We start from the raw sequence: 25,316 nt of genomic DNA on the forward strand, positions 1-25,316 counted from the left end.
CAGTTCCTTGCCTACTAGTTTAACAGCTCTGCAGCATTCTCACCCAGTGCTCCAGAGGAAAGGAGTTTGCTCTCCTCCCTGGCTCCTTCCTTTGGTGTTAGTGCCTTTATAAACTGCAGCAAGGGGTGGAGATCCCAGTCTATCCTACTCCATGCAAGAACCTCCCCTAACACTACTGCAACCAGAATGAACCCACTGTGACATTTCACTGCCCTTCCCTGAATGTCTGCACACAATCCCTTTAGTGGTCTCATTCTCAAGGAAAGGGACTTTGGGTTTTATACTCAGACTTGTCACAGTACTGAAAAGCACAAAGTGACCTAAACCTGAGTAAGTCTGTCAAACCAGATTAACATTTGAGGGTTTTCCCCATTGGACTGACAGTCTGGACTGACAGTCTGGGTGATGTAGACCAATTTTCTATACTTTGTCACCAGATTCTGGCTAAAATAATATATTGATCTTTCTTTTGCATTGCTTCATAAGTATTTTGAAAAGTGATGAAATGGGGAAATAGAGAAGCTATAAACAGATCTAAAAAGTCTTCATTACTTCTACCTTAGCCATTGAACACTTGACAGTGTTGTTGGAGTATGATTCATTTCAGCTCAGAATTAGCCAGTCACTGGGTCTATGGGAATTTGTTAGTTCCCCAGATTTCCAGTATTCACACCTGTGTGGAAGCTAATGGAGTTTTTTATTAGGGAGAAGGAAATTCCTTTGTTCTTTTGTACTTTGAAGAGAAAACAAAGCACTGAAGTGGGCTGCTCCCTACAAGAAAAACAATGCTGGAAAGCAGTTATTTGGTAACTGTAAATAATTTTTCCATTAGTGTTGATACTGGCTCTGTCAGGCACGAAGGTTATGAAGTCAGCTTTCTCCACAGTAGCCTGTGTGCTTTGCATTTGAGGCTAGAACAGTGTTCAAAACTCACCAGAGTTTTGGCTCTTGCTGAAGAGTGCTTGCAGAGTCTCAGGGCTTTCTACCTCCCCCATCTCCCAGTCAAAAGCCAGGAGGCTGGGGTGGGCGAGGGACTGTGAGGGGCCGCAGCCAGGACAGATGACCCAAACAGGCCAAAGCCTGGGTCCTGTATCCAAACTTTGTACAGCTATCCTGTACTTACCATATGACACCATGCTTAGCATGGGGGGGAAAGGAGGAGGTGGGGACAACATTTGTGGTAACAGCATTTGTCTTCTGAAGCAATCACTAGCTTTACTGGGGCTTTACTTCTTCAGGGAGTGGCTGGACACCTGCCTGCCAATGCGAAGCAGTGAGTAAGTCCCTCTTTAACTTCTCTTTCATGTGCACCTTCTGTTTTCCTTTTTAAATTATTGTTATTTTAACTCACTAGTCTCTTTGACATCCTTCCTGGAAAATGGGAATGAGTAAAAGATTGGGTGGCTGCTTGGCTACCAGAGAGATACGGATCCAAGGGCAGAGTATCTGTATGGGAGAATGATTTTCTCTAATATGCTGATATGTTTTATCAGGATAACTGTCTCTTCCAGTTTTTTGCTAGTCTGTGAAACTTTCTTCAATAGAAACATAGGGCACATAGAGTGGCTATGAAATGTTTTCCCTTGTGCCTTCAAATTTTTCCAGAAGTATCAAACTATGTGGAAAGGGAACATGGTGGAAGTAGCAGGTGGTTCCCCAGAGGTCTCTGTGTAGCATGGTGTGGGTGCTTAGAACACAGACAACAGGTTCTGTCCAGAAAGCCCACTCACTGTCATTTCTATTACAGAGGATCTCTACAGATTCTACAGTTAAGGAGTTTCCCTGAGAATCAGGCTCGATTTTCTCTGCAATGGGATACGCATACCAGGAGCTGCCAAGAACAGAAATTCACTGACAAGGGCTTGAACTTGAGCTGACACTGTGGAAAAAGCAGATGTCCAGTGTTGCAGGTTCTTGCTCTTCTTGGTTTTCTCAGGTAGGTATGAATTTATTGCAACATAAAGTATTCGTTCCAAACAAGTCAATTCGACAATCATCACAGTCCAGAAGCCTTCTGAGTCTGCTGATGGATGTTTAATGAGAGGGTTAAGTGGGTTAGGTGGCATTCAAAGGTTGTGGAGGTAGAGAAGGTTAGCTGTGTGTAACTTACTGTTATGACAAGCAGGTGCTTTGCCCCAAATACAGGCTGGATTGGGGCTTTGGTCGCAAAGTGCACTATTGCATCTCCAAGAACTGGCACCAGTCACAATGTCTGCTGTGCACATGTGCCTTCTGAACAGTAACCAACTGAAGGACAAAGACTACCCATGTATCCTATATCCAGATAATCCACTACACTAGTTTAAAACCGCCACTAGAAGAAGGTGCATCTGGTAAGGAAATAAACAAACAAAAATTGCAGTAATCTCTAATACAGAAGCTATTGGATTAATAGGTTTTCAACCAAACAAGTTCCCTGGGTGAAAAAAAGCCACCGTAACCTTATCACAACAAAGGAAAACAGAGGTCATTCCATCTTCTTGACTGTGACATATAATAACTTGTCTTTCACAGGAGAATCAAACAACATTCCACTGGATGCAACAAAAAGGTTGCTTTCAGGGCAAATATTTACAAAACCATTGACATTTGTTTTTTATTATTGCTTATCATTGTTTGCTGACTGCATGTCTTTGCTTTTCAAATCCTACCCATTCTTTTAAACTCAGCTGCATATGTTCAAGAAGCTTGTGAATATTGCTCTATGGGGAAGGTAGGGAGATATACTTCATCAACAGGTCTGTATTTCATAGAATCATGGAATGGTTTGTGTTGAAAGGGACCTTAAGGATCATCGCTTTCCAACCCCTTTGCCATGGGCAGGAACACCTTCCACTATCCCAGGTAGCTCAGCCCATCCAACGTGGCCTTGAGCACATCCAGGAATGGGGCATCCACAGCTTCTCTGGGCAATCTGTGCCAGTGCCTCACCAAGTTCACAGTAAGGAATTTCTGCCTAATATCTAATTTAAATGTGTTCTCTTTCAGTTTGAATCCATTCCCCTTTGTCCTGTCACTATATTGGCTTTTAAATAGTCTCTCTCCATATTTCTTGTAGCTTCAGGTACTGGAAGAGGTTCTTGGTTTTGGGCAATGTTGGAGAAATGCCTGTATACAGACAGATTATCTTGCATTCTTGACTCAAAAGGAGATTTTTGCCAACCTAACTTTAGTGAGCCATAACTTCAGACCTCAGACACTTGTGGTTAGCTGTAGCACACAGAGAGATCTGTGTATTTATAGAGAGCAATGAGAGGGAGCTTTGGCAACAGTAGAATGAGCTGTTTAATTCAGTTAAATTCGATTTAGTTATCTTTGTTAAAAAATGTCCCACCAGCTAAGTATAGATATCTTTCTACCACTGAAACAGTCCTGCTGCAGCCATAGTTAGACACTAAAAATTCTGCCTTTATGGTTGTGGCTAGGTTTATCTGTGGCACTAGCTATGTTCTACCAGTACCACATTATCTTTACTAATGATATCTGTCTTGTTGTGAAAAGCTATGGTAACACTATTCAATGGTAATTAATTTTTTATATTGGGCTGCTCAGTCACAGTAATTTCTGTGTTTTTCTGTGTGATTTCTTGACCTCAAATTTCATTCATTATTACTGAAAAGAGCTATATTTATTTCCTGTAGAAATCATCAAATGGCTTTAGGAAAATTACAACAGTCTCTGGAGCCCTGTGGTTTTTTCCCTGTTTTTGAACCATTTGTGACTTCTAGCATTTCATATAATTCTAGTACTTCTCATTCATGCAGTCTAAAGTCAGCTTGGATGTGTCTGCATGATCTGTAACCATATATTTGTGGTGTAGGCACTGTCAGCTTTCTTGTGAGCAGGTTAATTGCTTATTCAGAAGATCATTGCAAAGAAACTTGGTCATTACAGCTACACAAATTAGTTGAAAAGCACTGTATCAATCAGCAATTTTGGCTATGATGGCTTCCTATAAAACCGTCTTTAAGAAGATTAGATTGTAATGATTTGTTTAGACATAGTAAAGGTCGAAATGCTCGGTTTGGCCCAGGTGTGTGGGGAACAATTGTGAAACATGGTAACTACAGATAAAGTTCTGCTTGGTCAATAGGGTCTCTAGTCAAGCATGCAAGATTTCTTTCATTGTTCTAAGATATGTGAGCCTTGGCAAAGTCCTCTAGCACCTAAAGGATGGTGAAGTCATAAAAGAAAATAAGTATATTCCTAGTGGAATAGTCACAGGTTGCAGTGATTTTGATGAGTGATGGATTTTTTTTCAACAAAATGTGGTGGTGGGGACGGCTGCAGTTTATTTCAGTGGTCTATGACGCCTGGAAAAGGCAGCCATATAAAAGATGAAGGCATTTGAAGGTCAGCCAGTTGCAAGGCTTCAGTAACTCTGTTGAGTGTGGATGGGTCATCCATTATGTGTTTTCAAAACTGAGACCTCTCTTCACACATGTGTAGAGGCTGAGATCTGAGCAGGAAAAACTGTGAGCTGAAGTATTAAGCCTGTCTTTGATGTCAGTTTTGGCGACAAATGCCAGTGAAAGAAGCTGGAATCTGGCCACTGTCACTGCACCTGCACAAGCCTCAGAGTGCAAACTAGTGGATATACAAATGAAGTTATCTTTCCTAGGTATACACAGATTACCTGGTGGCTTTCAGGCTAAACTACAAATACAGTGCTATATATAGTTAGGCTAATAAGAGAGTCAGCATTTCTTTTGGGTGTGCTTTGCAGTTTTATTGCCCTTGCATGGACAGGAACAATAATTTTTCAGCCCTCCTTTCTTTGTGGTCTTTGTAGGCAGCATCAAGGGTTCCGTTCAAATGTGAAGAGTTCACCAAGAAAATATCTGAATAAGCCCATCAAAAAATCTCTGGTACTTGGTAAGTTCACTCTTCACACTTGCAAATAATAAATCAGGTTTTTATTAAAGGGGGAAAAGAAAATACTTAACAATGAGTATCAAGTGAGAAATATTTGACATGTAATCCATAAAATGTAACTAGTTAAGGTGGGAAAACTAGTCTGGCTGCATGTCCCCCCTAAACTTCCCATGCCAGCAGTCAGCTCATGACTGGTACTGAGGAATCATCTGTGTACCAAGATCTGATGCAAGCTGCACATGCTGTGTCATGTATTGTCTTTTCTGGCTACCAGAAAGGTGCCTGAGACCAGCCATCTCTAGCATGCTGAGGGATGCCCAAACCATTCTCTTACCTTTTAACCTCTGATCAAACCCCTAACCCTTTGTTTCTATTTCACAGCTGTGCACAACCATCCTCTCTTCATAGCTGCAACTTCTGCACTTTGAAGGTAGAAGCATTTGCTTTCATTTCAGGTGACAACTCTTGACAGGCACATGTAGAAAGAAGTAGCTCTCTGAGGCATTCATATTGCAATGGCTTTTCTCTGCTTTTTGGAAAGCCTGATCTTTAATTTCATTCTGAGGAAATTACTCATAAATGCATTTTAATGACAGGTCTGTAAGTGTTTGAGGCTCCATTAGTCCCTCTTATTTCCTTCTCCTTCCCTCCATCAGTTTAGAGTGGAACAGCCTTCCCTGGCTGGTTGTCCTTCTTCTCTGAATGGACTTGAGAAGGGTCTTACAGTTCTGCTTTCCCTTAGGAACTCAGCCATTAGCCTACAGATCCTATAAGGGTTTTACTGAGGTAATCATACCCATAAAGTCTTTTCCTGCAGTTTCAGAGACTTTTGACATAAGAGACTTGAATCATCTGTCTGAACTGCAGGTTGGTCTGTGAGAAGAGAACTACAGAGGAGCAATGTTTTCACATGTGTCTTGGCTGCAGCTTTATGGGCCAAAGGAAATTTATTGGACTTTTTTTGGGGGGAAATTACGTATGTCTAATCCAAGTGCTCTGAGAAAGGAAGGGTGGATCTCACTTCAAGGCTGTAAAATGATGTTATCAGAACCAAGAGCTCATGGGAGATGAAAGCAAGACATAAGACCTACATCTTTTAGAGCAGGGACTACCTCTTCTCATTTCTTTGAAGTCTGTCCTCACTGTAGGCATGATACTGCTAAGACTTGAATGGGAAAGAGAGCTTGGGGTTAAGAGTCTCTCACAACTGGCTGATAACACTGAATGTTGGAGGCTCAGTCTTTTTTTGAGTACTTTGATCTTTTTGCCATTGACCAACATCTTCCTTCTAAATCCATTTTTTCTTGTTAAAAAGAATTTTTCTTTCCACTATGACATCCCAGAAATTGAGCTTGTTCCAGACACATTACGGAAGGCGTGCAAATGCCATTCAGAGCCTACAGCTTTCTCTCCCTTTATCTGTTATTATTATCTACTTGGCAGCAAAACAATACTCTTGTGTTACCTGATATATTAATTGCACTACTTTAAGTACGCCCCCCAGGGAGAGCCTGTTTGTGCCTTCAACCCCTGACCTTATACCTAAAAAGATTTTGATTCATTCCCTTCACATAAAGGCTATTTCTGCTTTGTCTCTAGTGAAAACATATTCTGCAGCTATATATTGAACTGCTGAGCACTGTACAGAGCAACCTGGAGGATGTGTCCTTGATGAAGACTTGTCAGTTTTTATCATCTTTTATTATCTTCCTAAACAGTTGTGGTTTCCAAGCTCTCTCAGGGCAAACAAGCTGGCCTCAGGCAAACAGGGAATAAGGGAAAGTCCTGATTGTCCTCTTTTGAAGAACTAGGGGTTTTTATTGTTATTGACCCACGAATGACCAGCACTAGGCACAACTATCTGCTGGAGAGCATTGTGTGGAAATGAGGGGGTGTCTGGAGCATCACATCCATGTCTAGTGTCACTCATAGTTGCTCATAACACAAGTACTTTGCTATTACACAAAACTGTGTCAGAGTCCTGGCAGTTTATACCTCTGGGAAAAACTTCCAGAGCCTGTCCTGGCACATTCCCATGGACTGCAGCAGATGGGTCCTGTAGGAACTGCACCTTTTTGCACACTGAAAGTGAAGACTGTTTCATGGTAATTTTAGAGTTCTAGAGCATTTTTCTAACTCCAGCCATCAAAGAAAACTGTGTGTAAATATATTTGCCATTTTTGGAGATGGAATTCAGCCCTTACCATTTTCTGATTGATTCACATGGTCCTACAAACTCAGTATCTGAAGCTCCTTTCAATTGTTACATCTTTTCATCTGACTTGCATTGAGGTTAAACAAACTGAATTCATGAAGCAGCAGCTTCACATGATGCAAGCTCCATGAGAAAAAAAATGGGTCACTAGTTGCACTGCAGTTAAAAGAGTTAAAGAGGTAAAAGAGGGCTGTAAAATGCAGATTTTGCTAGGTACTGATGCCATTGTTCAATCCACTCCCTCTCAGCCTAATGTTTTGGAAATTTGTAGTAAAATTTAAATGCTGTGCTTTTGAAAGCATCTGCATTTCATATCAGTTTCCATCTGACCAGGCCTGCAGTTGGCCATTCACTGGAATGGCATTAAACAAAGGCTTTTGTTTAGCAGCAGGCTGAGTTTACACAGCTGAGGAAGGTGGATTGAAGTAGCCTGACTGACCCCTCTTGAAGCTCACACAATCTTTTTTGCTGACAGGGATGGGAGAGCAAGGGGGAATTGGGGGTCAGTTGGCCCCTTAACATCTTCAGAGTCATAACTTACTTCTCAGCATGTGTCTGTCTGTAGCTAAAGTCACCACAGGTCTCATGCAAACATGAAAACATCGCTTTCAGTGTGACTTTTTGGGTCAAGGGTTGTGCCCAGGGGTTGATTCTGATGGGAAGAGAAATGCTGGGGATAGAAACTCAATGTTTTGAGCAGAATTGAAAGACTTGAAAGCCATTCACTTCACAATATCTTTTTTCTCAAAAATGTAATTTTTTTTTTTTGCAAGGTAGAAATTCCACCAGAATTGTCAGGGAATAAACTATTATTGTTTCTTGGTAAACCAAGCTTATATGCAACTTAAAAAACACAACAAAACAACAGAACAGAACAAACAAACAAACAAACAAAAAGAATCAACAAAAACCCAAACAAACAAACAAACAAAACCCAAAAAAAACGAAAAAAGAAAAAAGAAGAAGAAGAAGAAGAAAAAAAAGGAAGAGGAAAAAACCAAAAAAAGGAAGAGGAAACAACCCAGAAACGGAGAACTCCATGCCAATGTTTCTGTCCATCCTAAGAAGAATAACCAGGAACATAGGTGGCACATGTGCTCATAAATGTTGTTTTATGTATCAAAGTGCCCCTTCAGGCTCTCCTGCATGCACTGTGCTGCCACATGAAAAGCTGATCTGATGCTTTCACATACCAGGTGGTGCAGTTAGAGAGCTGAGAGAATCAGGGCACAGGGCCAGGTTCTCAAGGGTGTTAAGGCACTTAGCTCTCGTCAGCCAGAATCTAAATTCACAAAGAGCCCAGGTTCCTATGTCAAATTCCTCATCTGTTTAGAGCATCTCTCTAGCTGCTTCCCAAGGTTTCCTAGTCCTGGTGTTGGCTGGATTGCTGAATTCTGCTTTCTTTGCTGGACCCCAGTGCCACTCTCAAGCTAAACACCCTTCTGCAGGTTAGTTTCTCTTGGCTGGTTCTTGGAAAAGGAGGCTGCTGTTGGTGTCCTCCCCAGGTCCTTCCAAACCAACATTTATGTTTTCCCACAGCTTCCAGACTTCTTTTGCATCCTTCTGGGATTACACTGAGCCTGAGGGTCTCTGTCATGACTTCCCCCATCACAGAGGTTCCTGCACTGTGAGGCAGGATTAGTTTCACTTGAGCTATCTCTGGGAAGCCTGACATCCTGCTGAACAGTGCTCTCAGGGTGTGCACTGGACTGCTCTTCTCCTATCACATCCTGGCCTGCTGTGTTCACCCAGTTCTAGACAGACCAAGGAGTGGAGACTGGGACAAATACCATTGCCAATCAGAATGTTTTATTACAAAGGACAGTAAAATATGAGATGCTAATCTGAAGAAAACATTTCTTTCTAGACAGAGGCAAAACTTGCACAAATGTTGTCTTCCTGTGATTAGAATTCTGTCATCTGTAGGTGATTCAGTTCAATGGCTGAATAAGGTGAGGATCAAAATAATTTCTTCAGATTTCTTCTGATTTCTTTCCTGCTGAATAGTAGAAAGACCAAAACAAGTAAAATCTACAGAAGCAGCAGCAGCAGCACATTATTCTCTGAGGTTAGGATTTCTTAAGAGGAATCTATGGCCCAGAACACACATTTCAAGTGTGTACCTTTACACAAATCTCCCACTGGAATATGTCATAAGTTTCAAAACAAGATGGATGGTCAGAGTCAACAATTGCACAATATCTCCCTTGTCAGGAAAAGGACTTTATCTGCAGTTTCTAATCCACATTGACCCCAGTTCTTTTTGAAGTGTGGGCCAGAATGGGTCATTCTGATCTACAGCAATATGGGATTCGCTTATTCCTCATTATTCATATGGTTTTCATTGTGCTCCCAGAAAAAAAACCCAAGTCTGTTATCCTCTTCTTGTTCTACAACTGCTTGCCTGATACTTTCTGAATCATTACCTCTTCTGGGACACATCTGATTTCAGTTGGAAGATGGGGAGCAGGGTGTGTTGTACTCCGAAAGGGCATATTCATCTGGAAAGAAGAAAGGAAGAAGACATTTGGATGAGAGTGAGAAAACATTCTGATCCCAGTCTATCTGCACCTGTCATTAACTTGCTACAAGAGAAGACATTTGATAAATTTTGTCAAGGCACCCAGTTGCAAGGGTGCATAGTCAGAGACCAGTGCACTCCATGTTTGTCAGGACACATGGTTGCTGTCACCATGCAAGATGTGGATCAGGTGGCAGAAAATGCACTCCAGGGTCAGTTCTCTGACTCTGCTGCTGCTTCTGCTAATCTGCTAGGATTCAGTTCAAGAAAGGTGGTCAGGCACTTATTTTTCTAGTTCTAGTAACTTAAACTCTTCTTTTGTTAAGTGGGACTGTCTTTTCTACAAAATATTTAAATTCTATTAAGGAAGATCTTTTTGTTGCAGCCTGCTACGACAATATTGAGTAAAAAGATCAGTGAATGCAGTTCAGGGAAGTCAGGAACACTGCTGCCTTTGAGTTATTGATTTTAACCATCATGTCCAAGCTGTGGAAAGAAAATGGAAACACATGTCTTTTTGTATGTGTTTTGTAAGAAAGAGTCTCTCATGTATCACTTTCTTAACTGCTTTATGTTGAAATGAAGCAAGAAATGTAAACACAAGAGGGTAGGAACTGTTTATGCTCTGCAAAACCTTTGCAGTCTAGCAAGTGATTGCAGTCTAGCAACCAAAACCAGCAGAATTGCTAAGTGGGTCTCTCCTTGTCTCTCCTTTGTCTCTCACAGGTTTTACCAAGGCCTGCTGGGTCACCTACCTGTTTCATAGTAATCATATATATGTACAGGCACTGGTTTGATGTCTGAGACAGGCAGGCTTTGCTCCACACCAAAGGAGAAGCTGATTTCCTTCTGGGAGACCTGGAAATGGCAAGACAAGAAGATGCATCAGAACTTTTCAAAGCTATCCCTAAGGCTAAGGTTGAACAGATTCATTTCTGAATCACACTCTGTGACAATGTGCCATTGTGCAGTTCCCTCCAGTTTGTAAACTTGATGTTAAATGAGATAATTGCTTAAAAGCTGTTGCTAAATGTTTTGTTGCTAAAATTGCATGCTCTTTTCTTTCTTCCTCTTCCTATTTCCATTGCCAATTACCCCAACCTAATTCCCTGTTAGTGTGGTTTTCAGCACATCAGCATTCATCCTGTAATTGAAAATTGGTGTTAGTTTCTTTCCTTGCCTTTTCCCAGCTAAAATCACCTTCAATATCCCTAAGAATCTTCTCCCTACTTTTCTCCCTTTCATTACTTTGATCTCAATATCTCCATTATCCCTCGTGATGTTGGATTGGGTGAAGTACCTTTACACCTTTAAGGCATGGGTATTGTAAATATGCTATTAATAAGATTTATCATTTATCTGGGAGCCTGTTTTAAACTTCCAGTTTCGTAAAACTGAAAGGAAACCTCCCAAACTTACCTTCTGAAGGTAGAAGAGTATGTGGTTGTTCTTGATGTCTACACGATCCACAACAGAATTCTCGTACTGAAGCTTTAAATGAAGCAAAATTCAGCAATGTTAGCACGGGGGACTTGCCAAGGAGACTGTAGATTCCACAGCAAAATGCATTTAAAGTGGCTGCCCTACTCCTTTTATGTCACCCTGCCATCTAGTCGCCAAAAAAAGAAATGCAAGTTGAGTGTTTTTATAACCTCATGTGTGCAGACCAGTCACAGTGAACAGTTCCACCAGTCAGCTTTGATTCTTGTGACTTTCGTCATCAGCCTAAGAATTCTCTCATTTCAAAAAGAATTTACAATTAACTTCTGCAGTTCAAGCTGACTCACTTGCTAGTCCATTGTATGTTTTAAATAAAAGTTTAAAAACATTTAGAAAAAATGTGAACAAAATTATTTTAATATCAAAACATACAAACCTAAAATATTCCAAACTTTAAAAACAGCTGGTTTTCCCCAAGTGTATATGAAGAAGAGTAGGATGCCAAACAGAATAGCATCTTAGCAGAAAAAATCTTCAAAGGAAATATATTAGTTTCAGGCTTGAATGCTGAATGATTATAAATACACAAAGGTATGAGCAGACTCTACAAAGAATTTCGTTCTTCTTTTTATCTACTTGAAAACTACGTTCATGATTTGAAGGTAACTCATAAATTGTATTAGGAACTTAAATGAGGTGCTTATCAGTGTTATCCCCAGAACTGTCAGCATCATAACCAAATTTCTGGATAACAAAGGAAGAGGATCAGTAACCTCCTTTTTTTTGGTTGTTTGTTAAACTGTACTGTAAAGGAAGAAATAACCCTTGTCAAAGGGATAATAATGCAAAATGCCAATTAAAGCAATTTAACTATGGCAGAAGTATTTCTCAAATGGATTCTGTTAGACTGTGTGACTGCAGACTCATACACACAGGTAGTAAGGAATGCAGGGAAACCCCAGTAACCTGAGCAGAGCCACTGGAGCAGTCTGACCCCCTTCCCCTTGGGCCTCCCACAGGGCAGTGACCAGCCCATTGTCAGTGTGAGACCCACCAGATGAGTCAGCAGCAGAATATCCCCAGATCACCTTGCAGACTGAAGGGGAATGCTGCCTACAGACCCTGGGGCTGAGTATGGGATGCTGGGACTCAAGAAAGAGTTATTACAGGGCATTTAGGGGAAGAACCAGAAGTAACAAAGAGAGGGAGAAAATCCAGTTGGAAGGAAAAAGGGTGGCAAATGAGATAAAAGAGGCCAGTTGCACATGAACAGGTTGGTTGTCAACACACTTGTCTGCCCTGCACCACAGCCTCTCCTGCCTTCTTATTAATCTCTGGTCCTGGCAATTTTCCAGGGTGAAAGGCTCTGTATTCCATGTGACTGTGTATAGGGACTGCAAGTCACTGAAGAAAGGATCAGAGATCACAGGGGCAGTGTGCCTGGAGTGCCAGCATCCTGAGACACCAGACTTCAGGCTTGTAGTGGCAGGGGTATGTACGTCAGCATGTGGTCACTAGTGATAAACTGGAATAGCAGCCAGCTATATAAACTGGAGTCAGCCATAAACCTGACCCAAATCTTGGACACACCAGAGCATCCAAGGCAGCTACCAAAGGGACCAGGGTGCCTGAGCCTGTTTCTGGAGAAACCAGTCTTGGAGGTGGACATTCTCTGCAGCAGCTAGTGGAGACTTATCTGCATGTCTCTGTGTGTATGTGTCTGTTTGACATCACTGTGAAACCAGGGACCCCAGCTCGTGTGCTGCAAGTTAAAGAATGTTTATAAAGGCGCTCACTATGCATACACATGGGTGACAGGGCCTCAGTTCCAGGCACTGAAGTGGGGTCAGGCCTTGAAGGAGGCACATACCCACGTGCCAGCAACTCAACAGAGTCCAGGGGCAGCTGCTGGGCAGACTGAGTGCAGCTACCATATGGAGCCACATTGTGCATTTGCATGTATATATGTGCTTGTGTATATTTATGCATTTATTTATTTTTCTCTCTTTTCCTCAAATGAGATTTTAATCTGATCAGGCAGAAAAGGGAACAGGATAGGGCCATTTGTGCTATCTGTGTTTGTGGAAGTGCTGTCTTTCCTGTCTACTGGTCTGTGTGGCACATGTATTATGTATATATGGATATATATGTTTAGTGTGCATGTCTGCTTATTGAGAATACACACTGAACTTTGCTGTTGGTAGGACATGGGGATATGAAATCTTAGCTCTCTTGGGCTACTGGGATTTGGCAACTCCTAACAGATTTGTCTTCAACACATAAGCAGCTACAAATTTGAAACACTGAGTATGTCAGAGAAGGCTATGCTCAGGGACTTTACAATATTCCCATGGGCTCAAATTTGCTAATCAGAGACTATGTTTATCAACTTCCTATTTTTTTAGGCTTTTTCATTCACATTGGTCCTATTTTTTACCTTTTTCAGGGAAGATTCTTCAGGAACAAATCCTGAGAGCATTTTCACATCAATAATAGCCATGTTGGAGATGTTGCGGTTTCCTGTATAACTAAAATGAGAAAAGTTCTGTTAGTCTGGTCAGCAAATGGAAAGGAGAGCAGCGAATGACATTTTTAGCTCCCAGTAATCCTGTTTTTCTTCCTACAGCTGCAGAGCAGCAGTTAACTCCCTGAACTTGGATCCTTTCTCAGATACTTTACCAAACTGTGAATGCAAGGGGGCAGTTCAGCAAAAGGAAGTTACCTGGCAGAGAGGACAAGGTTAAACTTTGGTGGAAAGTTGCCTGTGCAAGACTCATTTGCTGTCCTTACAGACAGAGAGAATCCTGCAGCTTTTTTTGGCAAATGGATGTTGTATCTCAGGGTGGTCTGAAAGAGACAGAAAGTGTGAGATGGTCACAGACTTGAAGGAGAGCATGACATGTGGAGAGGAATAAAGCATGGAGAGCCCCCTGCTTAGTTCCCAGAGGTGGTGCTGAGTTCCCAGCTTGCTTACCTGCACATAGACACAGCCAGTGCCATTCACCTCCACGCTGTATGTCCCTGGAATAGTGGGTAAGGAAGCCTGCTGCAGTAGGAAACGATTCTTGTCATTCACCTGGAAAGTCTCACTGGGGGTCTCCATGAAGTGGACTTCGACCGTATTAAAACTATTTTTGGAGAAGGTGAGATATCCATACTGGGCTAAAGCTTGGAGAGCAACCACAGTATCCTGAAAAGAATGACATGATCCCAGTTAGATACCCAGGTGCAAGATGGTGCATGAGATTAGTGCAGCCCCTATTTCCCTGATGCTTGATCAGTACTCATAAATGCAGGGGGGCTTTGCAAAGAGCCAAGGAGACAAAACACAAGTTCCTGTAGAACTCATCCTGGTGGACAAAAAGCTGTTCCTGAGCCTCCAGTGTGCTCTGGTGACCAGTAAGTCCATCTGTGGTGCTAGGGAGGGCTTTGACACCACGTGGAGGGAGTTGATCCTGCCCCTCTACTCAGCCCTAGGGAAATGTATCTGGAGTGCTGTGTCCAGTCTGGGCTCCTCAGTACAGCAGAGACATGGAGCTCCTGGAGCAGGTCTAGAGAGCATCATGACGAGAATGATTAATGGGCTGGATAATCTCTTGCAAGGAAGGGCTGACAGAATGGGTCTGTTCAGCCTTGAGCAGAGACAACTGAGAGGGGATCTCACAAATATATGAAGGGAGGGTGTCCAGAGGATGGATCCAGACTCTTCTTGGTGGTGCTAAGCAGTAGAAGAAGAGGCAATGGGCAGAAATGGATGCACAGGAAGTTCCACCTGAACATGAGGAAGAACTTCTCTGTGCAGGTGACTGTGCACTAGAACAGGCTGCCCAGAGAGGCTGTGCAGTCTCTCTCACTGGAGATACTCAAGAACTGTCTGGACACAATACTGTGCCATGTGCTCTGGGATGACCTTGACTGAGCAGGGATGTTGGACCAAATGACCCTCTCTGGTCCCTTCCATCCTGACCCATTCTGGATTCTGTGATTCTGGAGCAACAGATTTTAATTATTGCAGAAGACCTGGGATAGTGTGTCAGCAGTGATTGCTGTCCGTAGCTAACTTGGAATTCAGGTAAATTCTCATTGCTTAAAACCAAATTATGTGTAAAGCTATGAAGATCGTGGTGTGCCTTTGACAAGGCAAGCACCAGTTATCCAGTGTTACTCAAGTTCACATGCAGTCAGAAAGATTTGTCATTTGTCAAGATTCATCTTGCAGACTGGACTGCTCCAAAAGGCTTTCTTTTTACCATACCCAATTGTTACCTGGCTGGAGGAAAAGCCACCATATGGGTTCTGTTGTTTGATAAGCCAGTACACAATGCGGGAAATGTAAGATAAGTCTTCTGGAGTGAGTTTGGTTCTGTTGAGCAGAGCCAGGAGCACATAGCTGGTCATTTCAATCTCAGCAGAAGGGGCACGGGAATGGAAGTCAGAGAAATGTTCTGCTGGTGGCTTGTTTTCTCTCTGCCAGTGAAGAGATCCACCTGGAAACACAGAAGTAGGGTGTATAAAGCATGGGGAAAAAGAGTTTTTTCAGATCTTGGTGTCCTGAACTGGGTAAGTTTTACTTCCGAGCTGGAAAAGAAAACAGGATGGGATGGAAAGGGAATTAATAAAAGCAGACTGTATAAGACAGAGAGATTGAAGTGAAGGCAGTTAGTAGAAGGATGCTAAGGCAGTTGCAAACAGGAGCACATGACATAGGCAAGGGAAGTGGGTTTGTTCAGCATTACAAGAGGAAGCTAATTGGAAAATTAGGTATAATCTAATCAGTACAATCTGTCAGTATCTTGGACTGAGACATTCAGGGGACTCTCTCTCCCCCTAAATTACCTCAAGTTCATAGATCAGGCCATAGCTCAAACTTCTGTGAAGCCAAAAGAGACAGACAGAAGAACTCCTAGAGATAAATTCAGTAGCAGAGCAGGGATGAAATGAGAGAGGTTTCATGACAAAACTGTGCATCAGAGCAGCTTACATGATGCAACAAGCCATCAGCATCAGTTCCATCAGCTGCACTGCCTCTGCATGGCCATGCTGCACTTACCAGCCCTGACAGCTGCCCCATCCAGCTGCTCCAGGAAGAACTGACGTCTTTGCTCACTGCCAGCTAAGCCATAAACATAGGCAAGGAGAGCCTGGTTATACAGGTTGTGGACACCTCTGTTAAATGCAGTCTCCAAACAGTTCATGCCACTCCGAATGACAGGATGCTGGTAATGCAAAACACAGTAGGGTGTCAGGTACTTGGATTTGTATCTTCACACAATACTTTAAAAATACTTCTATCATTGATTAAGCTGCAATCTCTGACTCTTCATGGCATGTTTAAGAGCCTACAGAGTTTATCTTGTAAAAAAATGCCCTTCCAGTCATGCTGCCTCCTTTCAGCATTTATTTAGAAGCAGCATGACCAGAATAAGAGAGCACTGTTTCTTTTCCTGACTCATGAGATGACTCTATTCAAGTGAAACCTTTCTCCCTTGGTCGCTTTAGCAATAAAATGTGGACCATTTTTACAGAACTATGTAAAGTGTATTGAAACCTCATGATTAAGGAGGCTCTCTCTAATGGATATTTGCCATTTGCTAGCTATAACTACCAAGGTAACTCTTCAGACCTTTTAGCCTTGTCTCTGTGAACACTTCTTCATCTCAGACATCACCAGCACACTACTAACCATGCTGTCTCTCTGTAGCTTCACTTAAACATGTGGCACAAGGTTTTAGAGTTTCTTATGAAGATACTGGAAACTAAATTCATGTTTCTACAGAACATGAATTCATGTTGCTATTCTCACAATGTTTTCATTCTGTTGGTCTCATGTACCTTGATGGTGGCCCATACCCCATATCTGAGAGATGTTAAAAAAATCATCACATCTAGAACATGTTTGTCAGATTTGAAAAAACTCCTTCCTATTATATAAAAAACAAAGTCAGCATAAAAACAAGGTCACAAGGATATGCAGGAAATATAACACAGAGAAAAGAAGTTGGCTCTCATTTCCCCATGCCTAGTACTACAACCAGCAACTCAAAATTTTCTTCCATTATTAAGATTTCCATAGGGATATGGAAACACGACTTGGCACTAAATGAGTAAAGTGAGTTTGTAGACGGAAGATTTGGATAGCTTGAACTTCAGACTGGGCAAATTCAGAGAAAATTCCAAAGTGGACTCTAGATGGAGTGGGCAAATTCAGTCTGGATTTTGCACCTACTTAGACAACCATTGTCTAAAATAGCTGGATTCCTCAGGGGTGTTTCAAGTGAATCCATAGGCACTGGATATGTAACTGATTTGTAACACACATTAAATACTTGCAGGGGACTGCAGGGTTCTGAAAACGTTTGCAATCCACTACTGTCCTACAATCAGTATTTGAGTTCCTCATTGTAAAAGAATGCTGATGTGAGGATTGTGGCTTGTGCAGTTTGACAAATGGCTGACTGGGCTAACAGCACCAAATACCTACTGAAGCAGAGTGTCCAGCCTCCAGCAAAGATGCCACAACATAGGCTGTGAGGGAGTACTCAGCTTCTTCTCCACCCTGACAAAAAACAAGCAAAGAACTGGTTAGGATGAATGTCCTAGAAACAACCTATGAATTAATTCATAGTTCATATATCAGTTATATTTGAGATCAGCAGTAATTTCTGTCTCCCTGTGTGCATAGGAACAAGAAAGATCAAGCTCACACAGGATAAAGCCAAAGCAATTGACTGTATTTTCTTGACTTTCATACGTGTATAATAAAGCAGACAATGGCTTGTGGCTGAGCACACAATGCAGTGGTGGAAAATGAAACCTGAGACTTATAATTCAGAAAGTTCTGCTTCTTTTTACCTCATCATCAAGAGCACACAAAAGAATCATGGCTGCTTGTATAGGAGAGACATGGGATAACAGTACTAGGAAGAGTAAGGGTGTGGTGAAGACTAAGCTTGTGTCTTATCCAAATAAATCCAGACTTCAGGACTGGAAGTTTGTGGCTATACTTATCTCATTTACCTTCAAAGCATTGTTGAAATGTGATCCAGCAGTTTCAAAGCAGCCATCTGACTTCTGCTTGCTTGCCAGCCAGATCAAAGTCTGAGACTGGACGTTGTCATCAATGTAGATGTAGCGTTTAGCTTGCTCCAGTGACTTGTACACAAAGGCAGTGAGCCTGCAGGTGATCCAGAAACAGAAAACAGGTATGGTGTGAACAAGATCAAGGACATCTACCAGTGCATAGGATGTGCATAGAAAATGACATAAAAGAACGTCATAATATTTGAGGTAAAAGAAGAAAGTGTTTTCTAAGTTTTAAATAAATAATATACATAAAATCCTGATACTAAAAATTGGCCTGATATGTCTCCATTACTGTGCTGAAACCATTCTTTTAGAGCAGTGGCAAAGTATAGACACAGCTTGTTGATTGATGTTAGCAATTTCTAGTCTTAGTTAATTGAAGTATGAAGCAGACCAGGTTGGAAGGGACTTTTGGAAGTCTCCTGTTCAAGCACCTGCTTAAACTAAGGCCAACCTCAGAGCTGTGTCAGGCTTCTCAGTCTTTTGTCCAGTCATGTGAAATTCTCTAGGGATAGAGATATCCACATCCTCTCTGGGCATTTGTCTCAGTGCTACAGCCTTCTCCTGGGGAAGATTTTTATTCCTTCTACCTACTTGGAGCTGTCACTGTAGCAGCTTGAGTGAGGACAAACTCTTGCTGTAACTCTGTGCAGCACCAACAAGAGTCTGACTGTATTTCCACAGTCCCCGTCTAGGCAGCTGAAAAGTTTATGCAGGTCTCCCATTAGCTTCTTCTACAGGCTAAAAAATCCAGACCCTTCAGTTTTCTGTTGAACATTATGTATTTCCAGCTCCCAACCATCATACCATCTTCTGCTGCCCTCTTTCCAGTTATTAATTTCTCCTTTACTAGGGGATTCAAATTATTGAACTATATTAATTTAGTCTATTATAAATAAGAATCACTGAATACTTGTATCATTTTTCAAAGCCTAAAGATCCTATGCTAGGGAAACAGAGAGTGTCATCACTTACCATACACTCCCTTCTCCATCTCGTAACCCAAAAGAGCTGTAGGATCCATCCCGGTGTTTGTATGATAGCTGTTTCTGGTAGCCTGAAAACAGAATAAAGAAGACTTATTTTCTAATCACAGAAAAGGATTAGTTCTGCTGTTTGTTCATCTGAAGCAGCAAGAGGTTTGGATTTTTAGTATCAGGTAATGTATGTTTGATGAATAATGCCAACCACTATGAATTCCAGCTGCCTTTGCTCCTGGAAGAACGACATGCTGCTTTTGGGGTGCTCTCATTGCCTGTTCTATGCAATTATTGTGGTACTGGAATTCCGAGACCAGTGCTCACCATGTAGAATTGAAGAGCTCAAGGCAAACAATCACAATACTGGACCACAGAATCACAATCTATTCTGAGTTGGAAGCGATAAAAGATGGTCTTCAAGGCCCCCTCTTAACCATGCAAAGAAGCCCAAAAATCACACCATCTGCCTGATAGCATTGTCCAAATGCTTCTTAAACTCTGTCAGGCTTGGTCCTGTGACCATTTCCCTGGGGAAGATGATGGAAGAATCTGAAAACCTCTTACCTGTGGATAAATAACCAGTACCCCTGATTCTAATCTCTTCAGTCAGCTGCCCAGTCTTGTTCAGATAATCCAGGGCATAGATGTTGGGAGTGAACAATGCCATGTTCTGTTCTCCACAGCCATACGGCATATGGAGGAGGTTGTCTAAGTTCCGCAGGGCTGTACCCAAAATGTCTCCTGAAGAGTGAAAAGGGTAAGAAGCCAGCTCAGTTCAGACATGCTTCTATTACATAGCATTATACATTGCTCTATGCTTTCTTATTATGAACCCAAGGGCAATGACTAATATAGAATAATCATAGTAACCAAAGGCACATCATAGAAGAAAAGTGCTGAACTGCCTCAATTTTTCCTTTCTTATCTGGATGATGGACACCTGGGAGAAACTGAGAATTTGGGAGAAAAAACTGAGCACAAATACTGGCTGACATGGCTCCTGAGAAGCAGCTGTGGATCCTTGGAAGTGTTAGATTTCCCTGCCCTTTACAACCTGCTTCCTGTTTTTGCATGTACATGTGAAAATATTGTGTGGGGTATAATGCTGACAGGCTGCAGAGGCTGATTGCATAGCTTCACACAGACAGGCACCCAAACCAACTGTGTTTAGAAAATAATCTGAGTTCAGAACCTCAGAAAATTTTCACTGAAGAGAACCCTCAAGTCTTAATAATGACTTTCAGATTAGTAGAGTCAACTGGGACCTGAAACTTTTATTCTATGGGAACTTATTGACTTACAAATGTTTTTCATTATGCAAAATGATAAATTTGAAATTATGCAGTCAGCAAAGTTCTGAAGATTTCTTTCCAAGAAATTAAGATATTTTTTTTCGAAGAAGTCTGCCTTATGCTACTTTTCGTCTGAGTCAGCTGTTTCACTATACTGAACTGGATATGCTAATTCAGTGTAATCTGAAATGCAATATAAATGGAAATTGATGGACCATTTTATCCTCTCTTGATATGAGAGAATTGTGAGCAAATGTTGCCTCTCACTACCATTTTGCAAAGTAGAAAAACGTACCTTTTAAAATCAGGAATAATTACTTCTTCAAGTTTACATAAGGTTTGTGTGTGTATACGTGATGGCACTTGGTGCAGCAAAGAGGAACATCATTTTGCATTTAGTCTAAGTACTAAACTTACCAATAACAGAAAAGTAAGCTCTGGCTGATCCCTGCACTAGATTTCCTGGCAGGCTGAGAGACACTTGTTCAGAAATCTTTTTGCCTGATGAGAAAACGTGAAAAGAAGAATAGTTAAAATATTGAGGGTTTTTTTCAGAAGTCTTGAGTGTTATAGGCTTCAGTCTGGGTAAGGAAAATGTCACAGAGACTTGCCCAGTGAGCCAAAGGTATCTGAAAATCCTGAATTTTAGCCTAGCATTCTGGTCCTGTGTCCTAGTCATGCTAGGACACCTTGAATCTCTTTCCTCCCCTGGAAGGGTGTCTGGTTTTATAGGACAACATCTACAAGACAGTGAAGCAGTTCCACTTAACTCCCTGGAATGAATGAATGAATGAATGAATGAATGAATGAATGAGTGAATGAATTTGCCTTACCTTTTGCACAGATGAGGGAGCTCTGAGTCAACTCCTTTTTAATACCTTCAGGCTGTTTGATTGCAGTGAAGTGGTCAGGAAGAGAAAGAAAAGTGCAGAACATCACCATGAAACCATGTGAATATGGCTATCCAGACCATGCACTTCTTGTACCCAGTCTTACCCTAGCTCCACTAGAATATCTATTAGTCCATGGCTCCCTCTCTTACACAACATTCTTTCCAGAGCACCTTCCCACTCAAAAACCAGTTAAAAATTAGGCATTTCTAGCCTCTGAGAGGGACTCTGTTCAATTAATCCTATGTAGCTGTTGCTTTATGATGTTCAAGATAAACCTTTTTCCTTTTATATCTTCCCTCCACCTTCCTCCCTAGTATTTGAGTCACATGCTAAAGGTGCTTAAAAGTAAGGTATGGAATCTCCTCCCTTCTGGCAGCATGGGCTGTCAGGACACGTGCTCGTGGTCCCAAGAAGGAGACAGTGGAAGGAGGATAGTGCATACTGTCACCACCATGATTTTCACTCTTACTTGGATACGGAAAAGCCTACTGTACATAGGTACTGTGCTCCCTCCTCACGGTACTACACTCCCCACCTTCCCTCCCTCCAAATGCTTCTAACCCTCACCCACAGGAACTCCAGCTTCCACGAGGAAGAAAGCACCTGCAGATTTCCTACCATACCTCAACAAGCAGGGTTTGAAACAAGGTGTCCCTGTAAATGGTCTCTTCTGGAGATAAGCTGTTTCCAGTGCCTTCGGTGTTCAGTTTGGCCTCAGCAGTAATCTCAAATTTCACCTCACCTGGAAAGCCATCCACCAGCCCAAGAAAACAAAGTTATCTTCAATGTCTACAACTACCCCTGGTTTTCACTGCCTCTTCTAGGCTGATGAACTGCTGAGAAATGTATTTTCCCTAAAGACAGCGCAGTAAAACCAAATTTCATCAAGATTCCGTATCTGTTTGTTAGAGGAAAGGAGTGCTTGCCTGGGGCCCTGGTATGAGGAATGAAAGAGGGGTCATCCTGGCCAAAAACTGACATTCACTACCAATTTCCACCTCTTCTTAGCCTTGTACGGTTTTCTCTGGCCTAGGGCAGTGTTGCAATAGTTTAATAATAGCTCTTCTGCCTTTACTCGTATTTCAACTTTTGGAGCACTTACACATGTAAGTAATTACAACTGCTTTTAAAAAAAAAGACAATGTGGGCTTGAAGGCAGTGTGGATTAACACAGCTATAAAACTGGGAAGGAGCAGTGTCCTTATTGCCCATTGAGAATCTAGTCCAAAATTATTAGCAAATTTATTAGCAATTAATGGAGCTGCCCAGAAATGCCTGCTTGTGCATATTGATGCTGCCCTAAAGGGTGGGAGTAGAAAGATCAGACAGGGATATATCAAGGTGGAAAAAAGATAAACTTACCGAGTTTTTGGGGGCTGACAGCCCAAATATATGTTTTTCTTTCATTGGCACACACCGTTGCTGTGTTGCCCCCTGATGAAAGGATCTCTGCATCATAGTCACTTGACTGTGCCAGTATGACACTGATCTGAGACAAAGAAAGAAAGAACAAGATTACAAATGAAAGAGAATGACCTTAAAATCAGGCTGCAGAGCAAAGGAGGCTGCTGCATTACTCAGTATTTATTGTGTTTTGCACAGCACAGGACACATACCCTCTGCTGAGGTTCCTCCTTCAAGAGCAAAAAGATCTCTGGGAAACAAGTGAGCCACATAGGAAATAAAACAAAACTTGATATACCTGGACACACTTGTTGAGGTAGTTGAAGACATTGGCTATTAAATTAAATTTTTCCCCTCGAGTGACAGAGTATGGCAGGGTGAGGTCCACAAAGAATGGTTGGAATGCTGTCACAGAAGCAGGTGAGGAGATGCCAAAGCCAACATCATCATGCACACAGAAAGCGCTGGCTTTCCATTCTGTGATGCTGTCAGGGATGGTGTAAGACACATCAACCTCTCCTCTGGAACTGAAGAGAAAAAGAAACACAGAATGAGAAATGATCTTTGGAATTTTTCACGACAAATTATAGAATAGACTTTCTGCTTGGGTTAGAACTTCTGTTTTCAACTCACTTTCTACAAGATACCTTTCCGTATATTAAAAAAAAATGTTATAATGCTTGAAGTAAAGATAAATGAGCTGGTTAACTACATGTTAAAACACTCAAATACTCAACTTTTTAAATTTATAAATACCAATTATTGAAAAACCAGAATGCCAAACCACACAGATTAGAATCAATAAATTTAGATTAATGTTCTAGAACAACATCTGAAGGCATAGTTAAAATGGAAATATTCTCATTGCAGATGCTATGATAGCCGAAAGAAAATAAAATAAACTGAGTTTTTTGCTGCTGAATTAAAATTTGGATGAAAAATGACAAGTTCCTTCCATCTCCTTAAAAACCAATTTTTATTTCACTCGTAGGCCCTATTTATTTCTCCCCACCAGAAAGACAGGGAACAGGGCACAGAATATTTGTTTGCAATTGTCATTGATCAAGATGGGAAAAGCAGACCCACATCTACAAAGCAAAGGTATGTTCCATGGCTCTTTCCTAGAGTCCATTTTAGCTAAATGAATCAACTCAAAAAGGAAGAAAGAAGTAAAGATACACTTACTCAGTGTTAACCAGTTCCCAAATCCAGGTCTCAGGGAAGTATTTCCGAACACTGCTGAAACCACCACCAGCCCCACCAACAGTCATTGACTCACCTAGAAGTGGGGATATGATTAAAGGATAGTATCAGAGGCATCACGTGAGAAGAATCTGAACTTCTGTCAGACATGCTTCACCACCACAAATGAGAACTAAGTATCCTGTTTGAGCATTTTTTTATTTCCCCCTCCTCCCACATATAATAGGGAAGATTCCAAGAGAGATGGGGATATGTGAAGAAACATTTTCTTATCTATTCTCTTTTCCCATGGGAAAATACTGGAAATATTAACTATTTTACAAGACATTTAACTTCATTTCATACTGAAAGGTCTTGTCATTCAGTTAGAAAAGTGTGTTCTCCATCCTGTACAACAAGTTCTCTTTGATTTGCAAATGGGCACCAGCAGCCAGGATTGTAATCAAAGCTTATAAATGCTTTAAATGTGTTAAAATCACAGAATCATCAAAAAATATCTAGGTTGGGAGCAACATCTGTCATTCTCTAGTCCAACTTCTTGAAGTAGGACTAACTTCAAAGTCAGATCAGGTTGCTTCTTGTGCAGCTGAGTTTGGAAAACCAGCAGCGATGGAGATTCCAAAATCTCCTGGAGATCCCCTTCTAGTGTACTACAATTCTCATGAGGAAGAACTTTTTCCTGATGTTGAATAACACTTTCCTTTGTGGCAACTTATGACCGCTACTTTTGCTTTCTTGCTGAGCAATCTGACTTGATGGAGAGATAATTGTATCTTTTGATGATCCATAAAGGCTTTGGAGAGTACGTGCTAAGTGTGCACCACGCTGTGTAAAGTCTTGACTTTTAAATATTTAATTTAATTATGATTTGATGAAAGGTTCTGACCTGAAAACCCCTGAAAAGCTAATAGCAGTTTATTAAAGAAGCAGCACCACAGTATTCCCTGTCTTTTCTCTATGCACCTGCACCTGCACCAAAATTTATTCTACTGCAAGGACTGCCAGAAGGAGATTACAGGATGCAAACTGGGACACACAGGCCTATTTCCCAAAACCCCCCAATATACTGGCTGTTATTTTATACAGGCAACAGTTTTAAAGACCAGGTAGACTGAGACTGGAGGTGCAGAAGAATGAACCTTCTTTTACCTGAGGCCTTGAGATTGGCATCATAATAGTGAGAAGGGTGATTTTCTGTTTCTGATCTCTCTTCATTGCACAGAACTGGTTTCCGTAGCACAGAGTTGGTGACCACTTTCAGACCCATATCCTAAATGTGAAAGAATCTATCAAATCACTCAGGGCATTCACTAACTGCTAGTGCATACCACTGATTACCATTCCTCATTTCTCCCCACCTCATCCCATTTCGTGCCATTCTTTCAGCCTTGAGTGTTTCAGCTGTACCTT

At 41.5% G+C, this 25,316-nt stretch overlaps 1 protein-coding gene and 1 long non-coding RNA gene across 2 annotated transcripts in view; one reads left to right on the forward strand and one right to left on the reverse strand.

The window, feature by feature from the left end:
- Positions 1 to 10,459, forward strand: LOC117011560. The gene is made up of 4 exons (XR_006163159.1): positions 1 to 1,277; positions 1,748 to 1,936; positions 4,793 to 4,875; positions 10,338 to 10,459. It is a non-coding gene; the product is annotated as an uncharacterized LOC117011560 (long non-coding RNA).
- LOC117011544 (ovostatin-like) overlaps positions 9,516 to 25,316 on the reverse strand; it is a 28,167-nt gene continuing 12,366 nt past the window's right edge. Inside the window, exons 17-35 of the mRNA XM_033086971.1 lie at positions 25,056 to 25,176; positions 23,889 to 23,982; positions 23,002 to 23,230; positions 22,662 to 22,788; positions 21,923 to 22,041; positions 21,240 to 21,291; positions 20,824 to 20,907; positions 19,679 to 19,855; positions 19,110 to 19,191; positions 18,069 to 18,225; positions 17,533 to 17,607; positions 16,102 to 16,267; positions 15,318 to 15,538; positions 14,026 to 14,241; positions 13,774 to 13,898; positions 13,489 to 13,579; positions 11,031 to 11,102; positions 10,367 to 10,469; positions 9,516 to 9,591 (exon numbers count right to left, since the gene is read on the reverse strand). Of these exons, the coding sequence (XP_032942862.1) occupies positions 9,539 to 9,591; positions 10,367 to 10,469; positions 11,031 to 11,102; positions 13,489 to 13,579; positions 13,774 to 13,898; positions 14,026 to 14,241; positions 15,318 to 15,538; positions 16,102 to 16,267; positions 17,533 to 17,607; positions 18,069 to 18,225; positions 19,110 to 19,191; positions 19,679 to 19,855; positions 20,824 to 20,907; positions 21,240 to 21,291; positions 21,923 to 22,041; positions 22,662 to 22,788; positions 23,002 to 23,230; positions 23,889 to 23,982; positions 25,056 to 25,176 (2,364 nt within the window). The 3' untranslated portion in view covers positions 9,516 to 9,538. The remainder of the gene's footprint in view (positions 9,592 to 10,366; positions 10,470 to 11,030; positions 11,103 to 13,488; positions 13,580 to 13,773; positions 13,899 to 14,025; positions 14,242 to 15,317; positions 15,539 to 16,101; positions 16,268 to 17,532; positions 17,608 to 18,068; positions 18,226 to 19,109; positions 19,192 to 19,678; positions 19,856 to 20,823; positions 20,908 to 21,239; positions 21,292 to 21,922; positions 22,042 to 22,661; positions 22,789 to 23,001; positions 23,231 to 23,888; positions 23,983 to 25,055; positions 25,177 to 25,316) is intronic.

This window comes from Catharus ustulatus, chromosome 2 (genome assembly GCF_009819885.2).
Source record: "Catharus ustulatus isolate bCatUst1 chromosome 2, bCatUst1.pri.v2, whole genome shotgun sequence".
Classification (NCBI taxonomy): Eukaryota; Metazoa; Chordata; class Aves; order Passeriformes; family Turdidae; genus Catharus; species Catharus ustulatus.